This window comes from Cydia pomonella, chromosome 3 (assembly GCF_033807575.1).
Source record: "Cydia pomonella isolate Wapato2018A chromosome 3, ilCydPomo1, whole genome shotgun sequence".
In the NCBI taxonomy this organism is placed as follows: Eukaryota; Metazoa; Arthropoda; class Insecta; order Lepidoptera; family Tortricidae; genus Cydia; species Cydia pomonella.
The window spans coordinates 18,243,355-18,265,801 of NC_084705.1; the positions used below are offsets into that span (position 1 = coordinate 18,243,355).

A 22,447-nucleotide genomic window follows, 5' to 3' on the forward strand; every position below is an offset into this window, starting at 1 on the left:
ATGTGTGTTCATTTTATAAATTAATTTTTATTAACTATGGAAAATGCTCAATATGTAAAAAGGCCAAAATTTCAAAGTCTAATTACCTACTAGGTCAAATGGGGCAATTTTAAAGAGCTCAAATTGAACATTCTAAAATATATTTTTTTCATAGTAAAAAAAAGTGATATGTGACGTTTTAAGGAAAATGTGAAAAAATACCATTATCCTAAGTCTCCAAAAAATATTATTTTTTTACATAATTTTATTTGCAAAATAACCTTATTTGCGGGTGTTTATTATAAGTAAAATAAACAACACAAAAAATATCTTCTTTCAAATAAAATAAAAAAAAAATTGTTGTAATCGGTTAACATAATGAAGAATTATCCCCATAAAAAAGCAACGTATGTTTGCACACAGGTCTTATTTTAGTTACTCTTTGACACAGGTCGCGCAAATAAGTTAGACAATCTACCGATAGATGGCGCTGTTCACGATTAAGCTTAATTTTCTTCTGGTCATGGTCAAAAGCCTTCGTGTTTCTTACATTAGATAATTGAACGTTTGTACGGAACGGAACCCTCAGTGCGTGAGTTAAACGGATTCGCACTTGACCGCGTTTTTAAATTATCGTTTGTCAGAAAAAACATAGGTACCTATCTATATAAACTGTGTAAGTACGACGGCAAATAAGACAACCAAGTTAACATTATTAAAGGTATAAGTTTATTATAATATGCGAAATCAATTTTTTACTAAATTCACTGAAAGTTACTTTCCTATATTCAATTCACTCAACAACTTGTCAAACACGTCATCAGTATCATTATTCTTGTTGGGCATAAAGTCATCCATCAGCCCATTCTGAAACTCACCGAAATCATTGTCGGCCAATCCGAGTTCCGTCAAAAGAGTTAAATTGTCAGTCTTATCACAGTCAGATTTGCCGTAGTTGTCGTTTTTGGTGAAGTTGTTGGTTTCAAAATTGAAGTCGGTGTCAATGGACAGCAGATGTTGGGAGGAATCTGTGGAATCCTTGTCTTTAGTCTGTCTTCTGTTGGTCACGGGGACATCTCTCTCTTCATTTATGTCGTGATATTCTTGAATTTCTTTTGCATATTCGATATCGTCTTCTTCTTGGCTATCCTGCGAAAAAAAAAACACTTGACTATTATTATTACATATTCCAAAATACCTAATATAAATAAATATTCTGGTGAAACCACGGCAAAGGCACGATTACCTTCAGATAAAGATGGCAGGGGTACCTGACTCAATAGCTCTGAACTGCCTAAAAACTACTGAGCTGGGGAAAGAAAATTAGTTTTTTTTTGTGATAATTCAAAGAAATCGGACACGAGTATTAGACATTAATTGATTTTGTCAGAGGGGCTAAGCATAACTGGCTGCAATGTCGCACGTCGCTTCACAACCATCTTACACATAAATGTGCATTACTCTTCCGTGACAAAGTTGTGCTAGCACTTGTTGGTATCTGGCTCATACGTACTTGGATAAACTGTGACGTGGACTTGTACTGGAAGGCGTTTTGCGATAAGTCCACCTCTACCGGGAATAGAGTCATATTTTCTTTCAAGTGGTCCACAGTTTCACTGAGTAAAAAGATTTCTGTGTTAGCAAGTCAACATTTAGCATATATACAACAGCGTAAATTACTGAAAAATATTTGTGTCGGAAAAGATCTCGATATTTTTTTACCAACACTTGATAGCGTATTATTAAATGTAATTATATCAATTAACTGACAACCGGTAACACTTACTTGTGATAAACGGCTAAACCCTGTATAAATCGTCGCAACTGGTAGGCCACGTCCTGCGTTTTCTTGTTTTCCAGTAATTCTAACTTTACCAGAACGTCAGAGCGCAACCGCGCAAATCGCGCTCTGGCATCTTGGCGGCACCTTAAGATTAACCTAAAAAAATGCTTTGTAAGAAGTTTGCTGTTATTTGGTTTTAAAAATGCACTTAATCTAAAAATATCGACGAGACGTAAGCATTGTAATCATGGAGTGGTCTTGGTTCAACATTGAATTGACCGTAATATAAATGTAAGAGAATACCCGTGCTCAGGAGTGGATGTCTTCTAACTGGAAGGTGATGTTAACGAGTATACCTATTCATAATTGCTTGTTTCCATCTTGTACTAGCCGTACACGAGTTAGTGGATGGCTAAGTTCGGCTCGAGCAATATACGAAGAAAATATCGAGTTCTAGAAAAAGCATTCTCTAGCAGTCAACGTCTTTTGACATTTGGTGATCACTTGCCTATATTCGTAGTTGCCAGTCTCCACCCTGTACAAGGGCTCCTGTAGCGCGTTGTATCCATACTCCTCATCATCCATCTCCTTCACCTTGAGGCAGTAAGACAGGTACTCGAATTTCGTGTCGGCGTACTTGCGGATCGTCAGCTTTGTGTCTGGAATGGCTTTTGTCAGGTACGTGCCCATGTCTGCTAGAATCTGGAAATGGAAACTCTGCAAAAACAGCCATATACGCTAGTCTACCAGAGTAATTGGCAAGCGCCATTCATTTTGGTTCACTGATGGACTTTTGACTTTCTTATCGGTAGGTAGATATATTTTTTTGATCAACTAACATAAGTGTTAGTACACCTAGTGCTTTTTCCAAATAGTTGAAAGAGAGGCATTTTAAGAAAAATTAAAACCAAACGCTAACACGTTTCTATAGTTTCAGTAGTGTTGCCTACTTATGAAGAACCTACGGAGGCAGCTTTGTATATTTCCGAGTCCTGACTCCAAATCCGGATAATATTATATTCTATGTGGATGACTAGTACCTTTATATACAAATTGTACAACTTTGAACGTTTGCAACATTCCTACAGAATTCTACATGTTTAATTATGAATGATATTCTCACCGGTTTCAAAGCCTTAAGCATCTTAATTCCATCCCGCTCCAGCAGGCGGTGGTACTGGCCGAACTTGGAGAACGCCTCCGAGGCACGCGCCTGGGGTTCTCGTACGCCAATGCCCGAAAATATGTCGCCTAGCGACTTGTACGTCTGCAGGAGGTCGAAGTAGGCCTTCAGCATTCTGGAAATTTAAAAGTTGGATGTGGTAGTAAACTTTGCCAAAATGTTTAAGCCTTTAAATTAATTTTCTCAAACTTGTAATGAAATGTTGACATGACTTACTTCAAATTAGGTCTGGAAATACTACATATCAGGTGCGATGAGTGAAGATGATATGTAAAGGAATTTCATACAGCCTTACACACCTAGGCCTGTAAGGCAACCTTCTTTTGTTTTTAAAAGTCAAATTATGGCACGTCTTGGCATTAAACCATAAAAAAACTACAAGCAAAATGCTGCCATTATGTTTTTTTCTTTTTTTGTCTTTTTTGTGTATTTTTTCTTTTTTGTGTTTGTTAAATATTATTTTACAGATTCAAAGGGGAACAAAAATTTTATTATTTTTGCGCTACGACGCACGGTTTAGGAGATACAGCCCCATAAAGTTTTTTTTTTCAGTCATGCAGAAATCTTTATAGGGCTGTATCTCCTAAACCGTGCGTCGTAGCGTAAAAATAATCAAATTTTCGTTCCCCTTTTAACAACCCGAAAGTAATAATAACAATCATCATCATCATCATCATCATCATCATAATCCTATTTTTTTAAATTATTTCATTGCAAGTTTGAGAAAAGCACTATACAAATCTCGGCGAGAAACGGGGTTGCCGATGCAACCCTTCGTTTCCCGTCCTCTATAGTAATGTACTATTTCACACCACCTGCTCGACAATGACAAATTATATATCATGCAAACCTTACCGGCTTGGCTTTAGCCGGGTAGTAATATTGTACTGAATTTCATTATAACCCGCCGGGTTATAATGTGATTTCACTTCTCATACACTCGCGTGCAAAAGTATTGCATCACATTACATTTTTTCAACTGCACCCAATATATTTGTAAACCGGTTAATTTCGCTGAATTATTTTAATGTAATCATGTTCCTTGAAGTTTAAGCTTTATGAAAAATAAAAAAACATGGAAACCGGCCCAGTATTTTTCAAGTTATCGGCATTTTCCCGATTTGTAAGCGGTTTCGCGTCATCACGCGTACGAGTTGCGCTACCCTTGACCCCTATAAAACGGGGGGTAGAGTAGGGGTTGTTATTAGTCACTTATTCAGTCGACCGGTACAAATCTCCGCATATTTTCCCGTGAAGACCTGGAAAAATGAAAACCACTGAAGCTGAAGTCCGCCAAGTCGCCCAGCTCCTGCAAGAGGGGCGTAGCCAACGTTCAGTAGCTGCCGCGCTGAATTTAAGCCAATCTACAATTTGCAGAGTTTACCAGAGGTTCCAGCGGACTGGATCCTTTATTTCAAGACCAAAAAGCGGCCGCAGGAAGTGTACATTAGAGAGGGACGACCGCTTCATTGTCACAACATCTCTCCGAAATCGACATCAGACAAGCGTTGCCATCCAGCAGCGTCTGCGTGAGGTACGAGGAGTGGCGGCCAGTGAGTGGACAATAAGAAGAAGACTTAAGAAAGCGAACTTGATACCCAGGAAGTCTGCAACGGGGTCCAGATTGCTGGCGCGACACCGTTCAGCCCGAAGAGAGTTTGCTGAAAATCATATGGACTGGACTATTGAGCAATGGACCCCAGTTCTCTTCTCGGACGAGTGCAGAATGTGCTTGAATGGATGTGACCGAAGAGGAAGAGTCTACAAAAGGCCAGAAGAACGGTTTGCTCAATGTTGCTTCTCCGAAAGGGTCGCCTATGGTGGTGGCTCTGTAATGTTCTGGGGCGGAATTTCCTACGACGGGCGGACAGAGCAGGCTTTCGTGCCTGGCGGGGGCCGTGGCGGTGGATTGACCGCTGCCAAGTGCATCACGGATATCCTGGAGGAACTTGTTGTTCCTTATGCCGGTATTTTTGATGAGGGGTTCATCCTAATGCAGGATAATGCCCCCTGTCATACCGCTAGGGCCACTGCAGCCTACCTTCTCGAAATGGGCATCGACACCATGGACTGGCCAGCGATGAGTCCAGACCTGAACCCCATTGCACACGTGTGGGATTACCTGAAAAGGATGGTTCGGAAGCGGAATCCTGCCCCGGCCAATGTTGAGGAGCTGAAGGGAGCCTTGCTGGAGGAGTGGGACGCTATTTTTTATTTTTTTTATTTTTTATTATAGGACTTTATTACACAAATTGACTAAGTCCCACAGTAAGCTCAATAAGGCTTGTGTTGAGGCTACTTAGACAACGATATATATAATATATAAATATTTATAAATACTTAAATACATAGAAAACACCCATGACTCAGGAACAAATATCCATGCTCATCACACGAATACATGCCCTTACCAGGATTTGAACCCGGGACCATCAGCTTCGTAGGCAGGGTCACTACCCACTAGGCCAGATCGGTCGTCAAACATTCGTATTCCTCAAGATCACATAATTTTTTTTATTAGGTCTATGAAAAACCGCTTGATTTGTGTGAGGAGGGCTAGGGGTGGCAACACCAAGTATTTATTTAATAAAGATAATTTGTATTGTACTAAAAAAATGACTCACGATTATTAACTTTCCTGATTTCTTTTTGGCACATTATGCGACTACTTTCAGTTTTGTGATTTTTTTAGTCTCCAGATTCGAAATTTTATTGAATTTACCAATTTTCTAATGAGTTACATTATAAGCTTTCAGTAGATACCAAAAATTTCAGATTCGGGTATAGAATTACAAAGATATTGGGTGCGGACGAAAAAATGCAAAGTGATGCAATACTTTTGCACGCGCGAGTGTAGTTCTTATAGTTATGTTCTTAAAGTCTAATTTCGTGAAACCTGTACGGCGGCACACGCGGCGCGGCGGCCGCCGCACTGATTTGAAAATCGAATTTATTTACCACACTGGCCACCACAAGCTGAATATTGTTTATTAATAAATAAATTGGAAAACAAACAAAAGTAGCGAGTGCTACAAGACGCTTGACACTGTGTATCAAGCATTCATTTTCATTTTTGATTTATTTTTATAAAATATTGTTTCTAGTAGACTTAGTTCTTTTTATTGTCTCGCAGGAGGTAAGAAAAGTAGAGTATACTCCTCGGAGATAAAGCTGTTTTTGTCTTGGGCACGGTTGAATCCCTCACTGCACTCAGGACTCAAGTCTCTCTCTCACTGCGCTCGGGAGCTAAATCTGAGTCCTTCCTTACGTTCAGGATTCAATATCGCGCCCGTGACATAAAACAGTACTTTACCCCTTGGTGTATAATCTACTATTATGACTAATATTTTTCCGACGTTATACTAGTATTGTACCTATGTATGTATACAGATTGTTGTAGACTAACTAAAAACGAATTCTAAAACAATTCTAGCCGTAATGCCAACAGAGCCCGAGGTACACTTTTGGCAATTGGAACTAGTTTTTATGAAAGCAACTATGAAAGGAAGCTATTACATTCTGACGCCAAAAATTTATATTCGTCGTCACAAGCATGTATATTACTGTTCAATTCCTTATGTTGGTGCTTTATATGTACATTCAGCTGCAGAGAAAAGTGACCCCCCTGCATAGAAGTTTGTATGCAATGGTACTAAGCGAATAGTATTGCAGACTGTACAGTACCTTTTCGCATGTTCGACGAGCCTCTTATACGTGGTCTCTGTTTCTCTCAGCTCGTTGAGCTTGGCGACGAGAGTGTCGTTGCACAGTATGGCGCGCGACAGGCCGAGTGCGTCCGCCGCGCCCGAAGACATGTTCTCAACAAGCCGGTGCTTCATCTTTTTCATTATTATGTCCAAACTTTTGCCTTGGCGAGGATCGGCGTGGAGTTTGTTGTAGTTTATTGTTACTTCATCCTGGAAACAACATTATAACCATTAAGTAGGAATATGAACTAACAAATATTTTGATGCCTTTAACTTTTAACTTGGCCTATTTTTAAAGAGTGCGGACTTTAGGTACTACAAATTGTGAGGTATTGATAAATGACAAACTTGATCCATAATGGGTCTGCTAGTACATTTTAGTCCTACCTCAGGGAGGCACATGCATTCATCTCATTCTTCCGCATCAACCGGTAGTCCAATGCCTTTCCGTGAGCTTGGTATGCATGAGAAAATGAGAATTTATCTATTAAAACAGATTGAGAATATATTTTGGTGGCAATCGTTTCTTAGATTCATTGCGCGCTGTTATCGACTCGGCACATGGTTTAAGACTAATCGATCGACTTTCTTGATCGTGGACAATTGGTGACCGGTCGGAATCGGACATTCTTCAAAATATGTAAGGTATAAATGACGTTACGAAGAAATACCTAAATCTACCGCAAGTCATAAAAGTAAAATACGAATATAATAAGCTTTATCGTCTGTAATGGCATAGTTATTCATTAAAATGTTGATTTTTTATGTCATGGTCATGACTGATGTTGATGTGTCGATTATTTGGCTCGACTCGTTTTAATATTTCACAATGTCATGAAAACCTGATGCAAACCTCGGAGGTCCGTATCGGGCCGTATCGCATACCTTAGCGGCTTGTATCATCTTGGCGACCTCCACCTTGGTCTTGCCCTTCACGGTTTGCCCGTTCACGCCCACCAGCTCGTCGCCGCTCTGCAGCGTGCCGTCTCTTGATGCCGGGGTGTTGTCGAAGATCTGAACGTTTATAAAAATAGTTACTAGAAAATACATAGGTACAAAAAAATGACAACCGACAACCGGTTTCAATAGTTCTGATAGTGATACGATCTTAAATTGTAATTAGAATATTACGCATACGCATGTTACATTCGAAAAGACGTTTATTTGTTGATAGTTATGTTATACGTACAGTGAAGACATTCATATTTTTTAAATGACAAAGAAAGCGTAACGCTATTTGATAATGATTTTTTTTTCATTGTTGTAATAGGAAAGTCCTTATTTTATTAATTAGTACCTAGGAGGTACATGTACCACTGTAGTATAGTAGCAAAAAAAATGCAATGTATCCAAATAATATATTGTACTATGAAAAAGACAATCTCTTAATTGGCGCATAGTTCAATGCACGCTACCAACGATGCCGATGCACGATACAATCATGGCACAGTTTTTTTTTGGATTATGACATAACTTACTACACTTTGTATCCAGCAGTTCTCTTCTATGACATACTTAATGAATAAATGAAATTGTTCAAGTAATTATTACTTCTACTAACGAGTGCTGGATGTTGACTATGCATTAACATGTATATATCTAAGGACGGGCCTTACGGGCACTAAGATTGGTGCTAGTTCAGTGGTGTCACTCACGAATTCGAGCCAATCGTGCAGTCTAACGGAACGAGTTGCGGTTGCGACCAATCGCGCGCGTGGTGCGAACTCATCAACCAATCGCATTGCGGCGTTAGACTGCACGATTGGCTCGAATTCGTGTGCGTGACACCGCTGTACTGGCCCCATTCTTATTCTTGTAGTGATGATATATATGTCAATGAACTATTTTCTATGTAAAAATACAAATTTTATTGTACTCGGAAATGTTCACCTTATTGTAGCAAAAATAATAGGTACGGGAAATTCTTCGTTATGGTCAAACTCAAATTAAAAAAATTCAAACAATTATTGTCGTGTTTTAGCGGACGGGAAGTTATTACTGTATTGTTTTGTTTACTTTTTAAACACAAACAGCCAATTACGAGTAATATAGCCACGGGCTGCGTCTACACGACCCGGTAAGCATCATTTCAAGCTATATGATAGAGTTGTGTAAGACCGACGTGTATGATCGTGCGAATACTGCTTAGTTTATTGCACTACAATTGTTAAAATAGTGCATAAAGTTTACTGAAAATATTTTTAAAATACACACACATTATTTCTATCCTAAATTGTAAATTAAAATCAAACCACATAATTTGTTAAAGACACCAAAGAAATAAAAGATATTGTAGGTACGGGTTAATTAAGGCATTATTAGGGTTCCATAGTTTTTGAATAGGTATCGAACCTGCACAATGTAAAGACAAGGGCACAATGGCGCTCCCCCTCCGATGCTGATGCCTATCAGGTTCTTCTCGTCCTTGGCCAGTGAGACGCTGCCTGACGTCACTGTCATGCCCCTGAAATATTATTTAAGATTGAGTCAACTAACACTAATTACGTTGATTAATGAATTTATGATAAATAAATCATATTTATTATTGTAAATCCACTAATATGTGTTGTGTAAACATTATTCATCATGGAAAAAACGAGCGACTAGTTCTTACAACGAAATCTCTACGCGGTTGTAGTGTATTTTTGAAACATGTATATATGCGATAATATTATATACATACTATATTATATTAATAGTTCATACTAATTAAAGTTCATTTTATATTCTAAAAACACAGTAAATGTGATCTACGAAAATTTCGCAATTCTAAATGATAGAGTGTGCAATAATACCCAAGTATAAGGTCTTCACGTTTAGTAATTCCCGTAGGTAACGATCAAATGTTGCCCTCTTCTGACCCTAACGTAAGCGTTTGCCAACTTACCAAGGAGATAACTTACTTTCTAAAATTACACTTGACATTATATACCTACTTTTAACGACAACCCACAGTCACTGCCATGCTATTATTTATAACATAGTTCTTAAGAAAAAAAAAACGACTTCAATGACCGGTGAAAGAAAGATTATTGTTGATTTCTGATTTCATACAATGCAATTAAAAAGACTGGTAAAATACCCGCAATAGGGTATTCGACTATTTTTAAAATAAATTATTTCACATCATGCATGAAATAATATTAACAAGTGCGAGTCGGACTCGCGCACGAAGGGTTCCGTACCATTATTTATAAAAATGGCAATATAATTATGTTTGTTGTATGGGAGCCCCCCTTAAATATTTATTTTATTCGGTTTTTAGTATTTCTTGTTATAGCGGCAACAGAAATACATCATCTGTGAAAATTTCAACTGTCTAGCTATCACGGTTCATGAGATACAGCCTGGAGACAGACGGACAGACGGACGGACGGACGGACAGCGAAGTCTCAGTAATAGGGTCCCGTTTGACTCTTTGGGTACGGAGCCCTAAGAATGGCTATAAGTTTGCTTAAAAGAGTTGAAAAGTACCCTCAATTCCTCATGGAATCCATCATCAAAACTCAAGCTTGACAAAAACGTACCTTGAAAACCTAACTACTTTACAAACATGCGAAGAGAACAAATTGTCAAACGTGAACTATGCGGCGTTGAAGAGTTTAATTCTGTTCATCATCAGCAGTTCCGCTGAAAATACTAAGATCACTATATGTATATCTTTAACATTTGAGGAGTTCCCTAGATGCCTCATGGACCCCATCGTCAGAACTCAAACTTGACAAAAATTTGTCTTAAAAATCTAATTTGCTTCACAAACACAGCGAAGAGGACAAATCGCCAAACGTGAACTATGCGTCGTTGAAGATTTCCATTCTGATTATCATCAGCAGATCCACTTCATCAAATGTCATTTTTTAAATGTAAATGCTTGATTTGTTGATGAAAATACAAAAATCACTATATGTATGCTCTTCACATTTAAAGAGTTCCCTCGATTCCTCATGGATCCCGTCATCAGGACTGAATTTTGACAAAAACGGGACCAATCTGTATATATTATATATTCAAGCAAAAAAATTTAGTATGAAGTAGGTAACAAACGTTAAAAAAAAACATACATACCGAATTGGTAGCCTCCTCCTTTTGAAATCTTGAAGTCGGTTAAAAACGGCATCGACGCCAAATATTATTAGCATTACACGGAAAAATGCGGTAACATAACGTTAGATAACTTTACTATGTACTTAAAACCGGTAGAATAGACAATATCGTGACACCTTCAATCGCACGTTGGTATTTAAAGGGTTATTAGGCTACGCTACAAATGTATGTCGTTGGCAGAGGTACCGAGAGGGTACAGGCAGGGGGGCGAAATTTATCCTTTCGGGCATTCTCGCCTCCGTTCGGCTTAGCATTGCTCCGAGCAATTACTAGGGTTGGCATATCTTAACGTTCCTTTGCGTGCACAACCACAGATAAGATAATGACTTGAATTTTGACAATCCTAAATAACCGATAGGGATAGTGCCTTACAATAGAAAGGAACAGCATTGTTCATCCCTGAATAATTGCTGTCAAACTTCGATTTTGTAGGAAGTTTCTTTTCTATATGGTAGTACAGTCACGTCTGAAAATATCGGTAAAATGTGCCAAAAATATGTATACACTACCTTAATATATGGGCAATAAAGTCTTCTTCCTCGCGTTGTCCCGGCATTTTGCCACGGCTCATGGGAGCCTGGGGTCCGCTTGACAACTAATCCCAAGATTTGGCGAAGGCACTAATTTTTACGAAAGCCACTGCCATCTGCCCTTCCAACCCAGAGGGTAAACTAGGCCTTGTTGGGATTAGTCCGGTTTCCTCACGATGTTTTCCTTCACCGAAAAGCGGCTGGTAAATATCAAATGATATTTCGTACATAAGTTCCGAAAAACTCATTGGTACGAGCCGGGGTTTGAACCCGCGACCTCCGGATTGCAAGTCGCACGCTCTTACCGCTAGGCCACCAGCGCTTCTATATTCTATATATATAGATGGGCAATAAAGTAGTGTATATATATTTTTGGCACTTTTTTCGTATCAATATTTTCAGACGTGACCGTACTATTCTGTGGTATAGGCCGATTAACTAAAACTGGTGTTAAGTCTACCTACTAGCTACTCGTAAAGTAAATCAAATAGTCAATCGACTGACATTCTGTCATTTGTTTACCCAGATTATTATTATTGAATTCACGCCAGATTTGATAAATTGATTAGATATTCTATGTTGATTACTTAGTTCATAAAATTGCTACATATTAGAAAAAAAATGGGTGAGATAGATGGTAATAAAATAACTTTTATATTTATAGCATATATATTTTTATAACCACTAGCTCTAGCGCTACATTTTGGTCTAACTGCTACTTGATTATCTAGTTAATACAACACACTCAAAACAAACCAGGATTCACTTAATTCTAGTGCTACCCGTGAGTGGGTTACAGTCGCGAGAAATAAAACGTTCATCACTTCAAAAACACTTTCAAAAACCTTTGATTTGTTAAAATAGTCAGAAAACACTAGGAAAAGATTCAAAGGTACCTATACTTTTAATCATTTTTACACAGTATTTTTACCAGTGATGCAATTGTAAACCTAACAGATTAAATATCAGTGTTTTACTACAGACTACTGTTAGCTTTAAATTGATACTATTTTTTTAACTTTTTCAGGATTTCATGAAAATCAGAAAAGTCATTGAGCGGAGAAGCCAAATGTGTGAAGTGATTCCGTTTCATTGTTCGCGAGTGTAGAAGCATACGATAGAGAGCACCTGCGGGGGTTGGTCCGAAAGTCGTTAGCTGTCCCGGCTCTACCTACTCATGCGATTCGAATATTTTTTTACACCATTTTCAGGGATATTTCCATGTTGATTATGGCCATGGAAAATGTAAACTAATGCTAAAATTTATTTATTATGAAGGTATATATTTTTACTGTAAGCTGTTTTCTATGGAGTTTGATTTTATTTCACAAAACGGCAATTTTTGGCATAATAAAACAAACAATTCGATTATTTATATCTTTGAAAATTTAACTTAAATTTATTGGGCTCTTCTGCTATTTCCACCGTACAATTGATATTTTTTAAATATATATATTTTTTTAATATCTGAAATTGTAACATGAAATGACTTAGTGTCAACAAAATATTATAACTATATTTAGTATATTTACTTAAAAAAAACGATTTAGACTTGAAAACCTGAGACCCAGATTCGCAATTAGCAGCACCTAAAATAGTACATTACGATACAAGTGCGAAAAATAGGAAATTCGAAACGAGTGGCGATAAATTAAAACACGACCGAAGGGAGTGTTTTAAATCGACACGAGTTGCGAATTACCTATTCGCACATGTATCGTACAACGTTTTATAGTACATATGGCCCTTTAAATGTTCGACACAGTAACGTAATATGCTACTTCTCGCACTAGTGCTATAAAGTAGCCCCATATGTACTGTAAATTCTATTATTTTTATAAGCTAAAAAAATATTGAAAAAATACTAAGTATTTTATAAAAAAATATTTTAAAACACCTCAATAAGTACTGAAAGATATCTCACAATTGTATCTATAATAATATTGTAATCACACGAGTAGAGCCGGAGCAGCCACCACTTTCGGACCAACTCTAGTACTCATCGAGCATATTGTCGAACAAACGTTCATTATCGAAATGAGCAAAAACATCTGCACACTTGGTGCATGACCGTAATTGTCCATAATAATATTCTCGATATAGGCATCTTCGTGGCAAGTGGTTACGTTATTTAGCTTAATGGATTTCTAGGGTCAGCTAGTAAAACTGGCGATCGCAACGGTGACAGCTGACTTACAGCAGGTCTTGGTGCTGAATCATGTATCGCTCCCGCCGCAAGTCGTTGAATATGCATTCCGTGTCCTGATCTGTTTCTTGGCCTTCTTTCAACTGTCTGAATGTAAATTATTATATTATTTACAGGTGACAGAAAATATGAATAGAGGTAAATGGTAGATAAGAGCCTTTGTCAAGCATGTCTACTTTTAAAATTTCATACTTTTACTGTGATAGGGTTCAAATTTTTGCGTCCATGTGCGCAACCATAAACAAAACTGCAAGTTCATATAATACAAAAGAAAAATAAAAATAACGAAGGGCCTTCTTCGATACATGTATCTTAATTAGAATACAAACCTATTATTATTATTATTTAAACTTTATTGGACAAGTACAAGTATAACGTACAATAGGCGGACTTAATGCCTTGAGGCATTTTCTACCAGTCAACCACTGGGCCAAACAAAAATTTGCTAAGGTGGGTGCAGTGTGAAAAAAAATATTCCTATGTATTTTTATTTATATGTAATTTTAAAATAAGGCGTTCGGGGCAGGGGAGACCAAAGACGGAGGTGGCGGAAAGACCTAGACACATTGTGAAGAGTGGTGGGAGAGTGCGTTGGATGTTAGATTGGAATAGAAACAAATGGCGGTAAAGAAGGCACGCCTTACGTAATAAGTACAGTTTACGGGTTTTAATTTGTCGTTATCACACTTGCTCATGACCTTTTTTGGTCATACGTACAGTTGCACGGAGGTGTTCACCTTATCTTGTTATTCCGACTTACAGTTAGGTCACCGAACGGTTAGAGGTAATTGAATCTCATTATTAAATAATCATATGAAATTACGGTAATACGGTAATATATTAATAATCCCACATTTGGCTTTTATAATTGTTTTAGAATAACTTTATTTCATAAGAAATAAAGTTATTCTAAAAAGTTAAGTAAAGTTTGATAAGCCTTGTTTTCGGGGTCTGCAGCTAAAATGTAGAATGTGGTGTCAAATGGAATGAATGGAATTTGTTTATAAATGGTGATGGTCTATTTTGCTACGCACTTATCTTAAGAGGAATGGGGACAGCCGCTTCTCCAAACAAACGTAGTCCCCATTTTCCTCACTGGATATTAACACGATTTTGATACAATTTGTTGTATCAGGTTCAGAGTATTAATTATAGGTAATGTAACTAATGAATGATTATATTATTTACAATAAAATTTCAGTTCGGAATTTCTGATACACATTAAAATATTTTATACAAAAAACGACGAAATTCACCAACATTTCTCCATTACAGGCGAATATTTTGTGTGACGCTACAACTATACATAGGTACATAGCCTTAAATACTCTGTGTACTACCTATAATACCCCTGAGGCCCTGACCAAACTGTCGTACAAGAATTGAAAAAAATTAAAGCCTTAGAATGTCCGACACACATAGTCATGTAGGATTATTGTCGTCACCAGAAAATATTGGAATTGCGCGAACACTATAGGTCGTGTCATTCCCGACGACACCTGTCTTGACTCGTAATGTTATGTTCTTAAAGGTTAGATTTGACAAATCTGCGCATCATCGGGGATGACATAACCTACATGTACCTAATGAATATGGCAATATCTGAACTAGGTTTATGTATAAAAACTATATGCTAGCTTAGCGAATCTATTAGGATTTTTGTGGACAAGGAAGAAAGTACATAAGTTATTTCACTGTTGGCACTGCATCGCGAGGAAAATACAAAAAAAAAACTTGAAAGTCTTACACAAACACAAAAAAAAGAATTATACTAGCAGTAAAATATTAGAAACGTAATCTAAATTAAAACTAAGTAAGTATTACATATTTATCATTCCAAATCATTTCTTAAAAGTCAATACTCATACAACTCTCATTACCTTGTACTAGAGAACACAAAAAAGCGGCCAAGTGCGAGTCGGACTCGCCCATGAAGGGTTCCGTACCATTTATGACGTATTAAAAAAAACTACTTACTAGATCTGGTTCAAACCAATTTTCGCTGGAAGTTTGCATGGTAATGTATATCATAAACATCATAATGCGGTTCAAAGAATACATCTACTTACCAAGTTTGAACAGTATAGCTTTTATAGTTTCGGAAAAAAGTGGCTGTGACAGAATCGGACAGACAGACGGACATGACGAATCTATAAGGGTTCCGTTTTTTGCCATTTGGCTACGGAACCCTAAAAAGCAGCTTTGCACCCTGATTTCAAAGAATAATGAGAGCCTATCCGAGCGGCGGGGTGAAAATATTAATGTCATGGACTCTGTCCACGGGTGAGTGACGAGTAGGTAATACCTTTACTACAAAATATAAACCAGTGATACTTACTCTTTATCAGTGTCCTGCGTAATCTCTTCCAGGGTTGACTCTTGACTGATGTTGGCACTGAACGAAACATTTTATAAGTTTAAAACACACCGATTAAGGTTGTTAATTTCTGATCTTTCGCATTTAACTTTCGTCAACTCACCTTTCTTCTACCGATACCAAAAATTGTGAACGAGTTTGTTTTGATCTCCCCGGTTGCATAGAAATTCTAAATTAAAATAAGGAATTAAAATATAGGTATCTCGAAAAAATAAATAATAGTTGTAGTGTAGATTTAAAAATACCTACTTTACAAGGTGGATGTTGCTACAAGATACAATAATTCCATGTTATATCAATTTATTACCGAAATATTACTACATTATCTACTTTATTGTTGATTTATTCATTCTACTTTAAGGACCCGTAGGTTCGTGTTCTTCTCTCACTCTCACTAAGCGTAAGCGTGAGCGAGATGGATGTGCGTGCTCGGGACCGCGGATATCATATTTATTGGCATTTTGACTATGATACCAGGAATATAAAAAAAAACCTATAGTAATAATTTATAGAATAATATTCATTTTTATTAGCGGTTCACAATTACGAATCTAACATTACGAGTCCACATAATGATAATGGCTTACTAGAAACTATATAGAAAAATACGATAATACACAGAACTATTACTTAAAGGATTAGTAACTAATGTAATTTAATTACTGTTTATCCTCAAACATGCTTCTCGTCATGTAAGTGTACATCAACGGGCTGATCCTCGGGTCGTTGTAAGGAAAAACTTGGTTATACTGCCACATATCGCACAAAACACAAACCAACAGTTACACAAACAATATCACTCTGCAACATAAAGGAAGTTCACTGATAACTGCGACTGATAACAAAAACAAGTTTCCAATGCGGGTTTTTCGAATACTTACATTTTGTCTTCTTCGAAAAAATAATCGTCGTCGTATTCTTGCATCGTAATATATCTAATAAATAGATAATTTTTCCCTAAATATGTTTCACAAGATACGTGGCTATACGTCAAAAGGATTTGTCATAGTTATTGATTTTTTCTGTTTGTATTTGCGCGGTAGCCCGTCGGTAAAACAGGGATAGCGGTCGACCAATAGAAAGCCAGGATGTCAAAATGACGGGAAACAGCGTTTAGTTATCGATGCGTTCAACATTTATGAGAAAGCATACGATATTTTATAAATAAGTTATAATTATAAGGTAAAGTTTCCATCACTGAATGTTCAATCAAGGTATACAATATCGACACGAACAAAGTGCCAGGTATGTAGTGTATATATTTTTGACACTTGGTCCAGGTATATATTTTATACCTTGACTGTAATACACTTTTGATAAAATCCTTGAATGTTGAGTTATTCTTTTAAATATAAATATTTATTTTCAGCAAAATACGCTCTCTCACCTATTTCAGGTGGTTCAGGTACTTCCCCTCCAGGGTCCAATCCAATAAATTATTCAACCCCTTATGTTTAATCTTTCTTTTCTGGGCTACTTGACTCTGATGAGTTCTCAAGCCATTATGCATTATATTCAGATTATAGTATTAACGTTTAATTTCAATAATAAACATCTGTCCTTGTTTTTGTATCACTGTTCATTCATGCATTATAGGCAAGTAAAAACTGTGCCTTTAAACGGAAATAGTTTAGAACTTCATGCCTTGACCCCCTTTCCACGTCCGCGCGTTGTGTGAATTATAAATGAAATAAATGAATTACACACATGATTTTTGAGTAGTACCTAAGTAGGTTGTTAGAATCCTTCTAACGTCACATTTTTAGGGTTCCGTAGCCAAATGGCAAAAAACGGAACCCTTATAGATTCGTCATGTCCGTCTGTCTGTCCGATTATGTCACCGCCACTTTTTTCCGAAACTATAAGAGCTATACTGTTCAAACTTGGTAAGTAGATGTATTCTATGAACCGCATTAGGATTTTTACACAAAAATAGAAAAAAAAAAATTTGGGGGTTCCCCATACTTAGAACTAAAACTCAAAAAATCTTTTTTCATGAAAGTGTGGGGTATTTATGGATAGGTCTTTAAAAATGATATTGAGGTTTCTAATATAATTTTTTTCTAAACTGAATAGTTTGCGCGAGAGACACTTCCAAAGTGGTAAAATGTGTGTCCCCCCCCATAATTTCTAAAATAACAGAATGAAAAATCTAAAAAAAATGTATGATATACATTATCATGCAAACTTCCACCGAAAATTGGTTTGAACGAGATCTAGTAAGTAGTTTTTTTTTAATACGTCATAAATGGTACGGAACCCTTCATGGGCGAGTCCGACTCGCACTTGGCCGCTTTTATGGACATTAATGTTTATGGTAGCACAATTACACTCTGTCACTGCAAAGCCTGTTCATAGTTATACCTTGGTACCAGCAATTCCAACTCATTAAAAACCTCCTCCTTTTTTTGAAGTTAAAAATAAACAACTTCATGTGGCCAGTGGTGGCATCATTGTTCCATTTATATCACTTGTCACTATACCCGTCACTTTCGCACTTACATACTTATTAGAACGTGACAGACATGGTGACAAATGATAAAGAGCCGACCATCATAGCCCTACTGGATGGGGTACGACCGCCAGACACAGGTACCTACTTTTACCTACTAAAGCTAAATTGGCTTCGGCTTCCCCGAGAATATTTTTGACGCTATACGAACGCTTAACAGTCCAGACGCGATTTATTTATTTAGTATAAAATTTATTTTGACACATGAAGAGACTTTACACCTCCAAATCTTATTAGTATTAGTACTTAGACATTGGGGACATTTTACATCTCTAGATTTAATGTATTTTTTACCATAGAGACTATACATCTCTATTGCATTGTAGTAATTATTTATTTTAAGATTATTATAATGTAATGTTTACCCAGGTATTGGCTGTTGTATTTTATAAAAGTTGTTATGTATTTTTCATGTCACTATCTGATGTTACTCTAAATGTTGTAACTATTGACTTGTAAAAGAGCCCTTGAGGCCTACTTGCAGAATTTTTGCTTTTTTTGAATGGTAGAGTTAGACCAAGCCAAGATAAGTCTGCAACGATTTTGATAGCACACGCCACAGAAATATGAATATAAGGCACACGCAGTGCAAGTATAAGTGTTATTTTAAACGTCAAACTTCTATGAGATTATGATGTATAAACAACAAATGCACTGCATAACCTATCAAAATCAGCATAAAGGTCGTGGCAGGATAAAGGGACATCTTGTGCCTTAGTAGCATTTCGGCCTGATTTTCTTTCTGATGATGTGCCAGGTCATTAGTAAGTGCTGTTATTTCTGTTTTAATGGAACGAATTCTTTCATGCCTTACACGTGTGGTACACTTAATTGAGATCCCCAATATGTCGTTATAAACAGATTAACACTTCATATAAAAAAGACAAAAGCCAAAAGTCTTTCACGATCACGAAAACACAATCACGAAATACTTTTGACCAGAAGTATACTATTAGCATTTTTGTGTACAGCGCCATCTATGGGCAAATTGGCTAACTAATTTGCGCCATCTGTATGTAAGTTGGTTTTTCAGGGATAATTCTTTATCATGTGAACCGATTTCAATAATTTTTGTTTTATTTGAAAGGAAGTGTCTTTAGTGTAATCTCATAGGAATTTCAACTATAATAAACACCCGCAAATGGGATTAAATTGCAAATTAATTTATAAAATGTTTTTTGTTATTAAAAAACGTTATCAAGATAGAGGTCTGATTTTAAGCTCGAGAGCTCTTTCAAATGATACCCCACTTGACCTAGAAATTAAACGTTGTTTGCCCCCTCTTTATATTGCACATTTTCCATAATTAATATAAATAAAATAAAAATATTACACTTCCAATATGTCTGGGTTAGCGTTGTTCATTACTATTCCAAATTTCAAAAAGTACTTCTTGAGATATTTAGCAATGTGATGGACAGAGTTGCACCATAAGGGTTCCTTTTGTACCTTTTTGGTACGGAACCCTAAAAATCAGGCCGATAAGCTACTAAGGCACAAGATGTTTCCTTATCCTGACATGGCCTTTATTTTTATACTTATAGCTTTATCATTTCTCATAATAGCCTACACTCCGCTCTCCCACGTTGTTTGGTGCGGATTTCCACCGAAAGCCCATAAATATCATATTCATTAGTGAAATAACGAAATCATTAACCAATAAGTCTCATTAGCGTTGCTTGCATTCATTCTTAACAAAGCGCGTTTACGTAAACTTCATCTCGTAATTAATATTATTTTGTGATAGTAGACAAAATTTTTAAACCATGGCTTGTTGCAACAGAGGCTCGCTACGAAAAGGACGTCTTGGTCCGCGGCGCCGTGATATAATAAGGCCTTAAGGGTTAAGTAATCGGATCGACTACTTTATATGTAAATTCCGTATAAAACCCACCTGGTTGGAACAGTCGGTTTGCGCTCCTCACGCGGTCCGGTTCGACATGAAGAAATTGTTTGTGAGTGTTTTATTGTGATCCGTTTTCGTGATTTTCCACCACATAAAATATCGCACACGGTGTATAGTAAGTAATTAATGATATGAAATACCAATGAAATAGGTATAATTCTAGTGTCGCCAATAATGCAGTTAACTATATTAATTCAGGTTTTACCATATTGCCTTAAGTATCTGTAATCTGACTTTATAATTGTTGACAATATCCGGTTATTGTGTTGAAAACTTGTATTATAATGGCCAGTGCACTACGCACGGTGTAATTAGCAAACCAATTTTGTCAGTTGAAAAAGACAGCAAAGTTGTAAGCACCTATAGTCCGTATTTTTGGATTAGAAAGAAGGTAAGCGATTTTGACGTGTCTTTTTATTGAAAAACACTTTTGAAAAATAAATAACCGCAAATATGTAACAATTGTAAATCATAAATATGCGATCATTTACACTATTTTGCTTCCATAAATAATAGTTATTGATTTTTAAAAAGCGTTTTTCAATAAAAAAAAATAACATACAAACAAAACAAACATACAAGATTGTTTACCTTTTTTGTAATGGTAAAAAAACGAACAATACAGTCGAGATCCCATAAATAAGCATTTTAAATTTTACGCCTTTTTCTACTAAAAATTGATTTGGTAGACTTACCCTTTTTGTTTAAAAATGCTCACGTTTTCAAATGTAGCAGCAAAATGTTAAATTGTAGCTAGATAATAATGGTGCAAATGCAGCTGCTGACTCAAACTGGAAGTTGATGCAACAGTCTTTCCTATTTCTTAAATTCAAGTTACCAGTTAATTATCTTGGGTAGTGTGCTGAACCCCTGCGCATACACCTGGGGAGAAAACAACGTTGAATACTGGTTAAGGCATTAAAAAAAATCCTGTTGTGTTATACGAAGTGGTAGATAATTGTTATAGGTTATATTAAGGCGACTATTTTAAATACTTATTAAATATAGATTAGATAGTTCCACGGGCTACACGACATAAAAGGTACCTATTTAATTAGTACGACCAAGTGCATTCATAGTTAGGGGTAACTGCCCATATCCTAGATATGTACAGTCATTTGTAAAGAATTAGAGGTTCTTTCGTGATGAACATTCTTTTTTCGTAATGTCAATGAAGGAAGGTCCTATTTACCGTTATATCTAGTAGGTTAGGTAGTCAAAATCAATTTTCCAAATCAACCCAGCGGTCTCGCAAAATCGGAGAACATACAAAAACGAATTAAGAATCCTTCAAAAGTCGGTTAATAAGTCATCAAGTATTGTCAACGGTTATGATGGTCTAAAGGGTTCAATTAATTTTAAAATAAACTACTTAGGTTACATTTTGCGTTAATATCACACATAATAAAAATGCCGTCCTTTTATGAATCATGAATTTTATTTTCTACAGGTAACAATATATTTCTGCGTGCTATTTTACCGATTGGTCACTGCTCCGGACCCTATCGGTCCCATCAGAGCCTTCATCCAGACGAACCTGGTCGGTTTGCCGGTTATCCACAACCGACAGACGTGGGACTTTGACCCCGACGTGGCGCTGAGGCGACGACGCCAGTTTTTGGAGCTGCATGGCGACAAAGGCGAAAGCTTGATAGAACGTTTGGGGCTAGGCATAGACGGGTATGAAGACGAGCGGCTGCTGAAGCAGAGGCTAAGAGATGAGGGACATTTAGGGGGCTTGAATTACTTTTTACCTTGATTTTTAATAGGTATTTAAGAAAGTTAGAAAAATTACATGTTAATTATTTTATTAATTTAAATAAAAATGTTTATTAATCTTAATCCTTGATTTTGATACTTGCTTACATAGGCTTAACATCCTTAAAGTAGGTAGTTACAAATACGAGTATACATATACTTAACTAGTGATGTATATTCAATTTTTCTATTCCTTAAGTTCACTTTTTTCCTGTCCCGGGGGTCAAAAAGTTGTAGTTCATAATATGACCCATGGGCCATGCCATGGCATATAATTATTACGAACATAGGACTGTATGTACAATACATATAGTTTATGGTTCAATAAGAACGAATTATTAAATGAATTATGTACTAAGTGCTAATGAATACTTACTAGTTACTTCGTGCACACGACAAAAA

At 36.6% G+C, this 22,447-nt stretch overlaps 2 protein-coding genes across 9 annotated transcripts; one reads left to right on the plus strand and one right to left on the minus strand.

Moving 5' to 3' along the window:
* Positions 1-685: 685 nt before the first annotated feature.
* On the minus strand, positions 686-16,905 carry LOC133516205 (PRKCA-binding protein). Of its 8 annotated transcripts, XM_061849002.1 has the most exons (13): positions 16,751-16,890; positions 16,533-16,670; positions 15,973-16,038; positions 15,831-15,887; positions 13,484-13,579; positions 9,005-9,116; positions 7,538-7,666; positions 6,630-6,862; positions 2,886-3,060; positions 2,271-2,464; positions 1,766-1,918; positions 1,493-1,595; positions 686-1,128 (listed from the first exon to the last, which is right to left on the minus strand). In XM_061849002.1, the coding sequence occupies exons 2-13, from the start codon at positions 16,625-16,627 to the stop codon at positions 754-756; spliced, it is 1,788 nt and encodes a 595-aa protein (XP_061704986.1). In that variant the 5' UTR covers positions 16,628-16,670; positions 16,751-16,890; the 3' UTR covers positions 686-753. The 8 variants fall into 8 exon arrangements, with proteins under 8 accessions (XP_061704986.1, XP_061704987.1, XP_061704988.1 ...); XM_061849003.1 differs by lacking the exon at positions 16,533-16,670 and having other exon boundaries at positions 16,751-16,905; XM_061849004.1 differs by lacking the exon at positions 15,973-16,038.
* Positions 16,906-20,147: 3,242 nt separating this feature from the next.
* Positions 20,148-22,129, plus strand: LOC133516210 (uncharacterized). Its single transcript, XM_061849015.1, has 2 exons — positions 20,148-20,336; positions 21,738-22,129. The coding sequence occupies exons 1-2, from the start codon at positions 20,322-20,324 to the stop codon at positions 22,044-22,046; spliced, it is 324 nt and encodes a 107-aa protein (XP_061704999.1). The 5' UTR covers positions 20,148-20,321; the 3' UTR covers positions 22,047-22,129.
* The last annotated feature ends 318 nt before the right edge of the window (positions 22,130-22,447 follow it).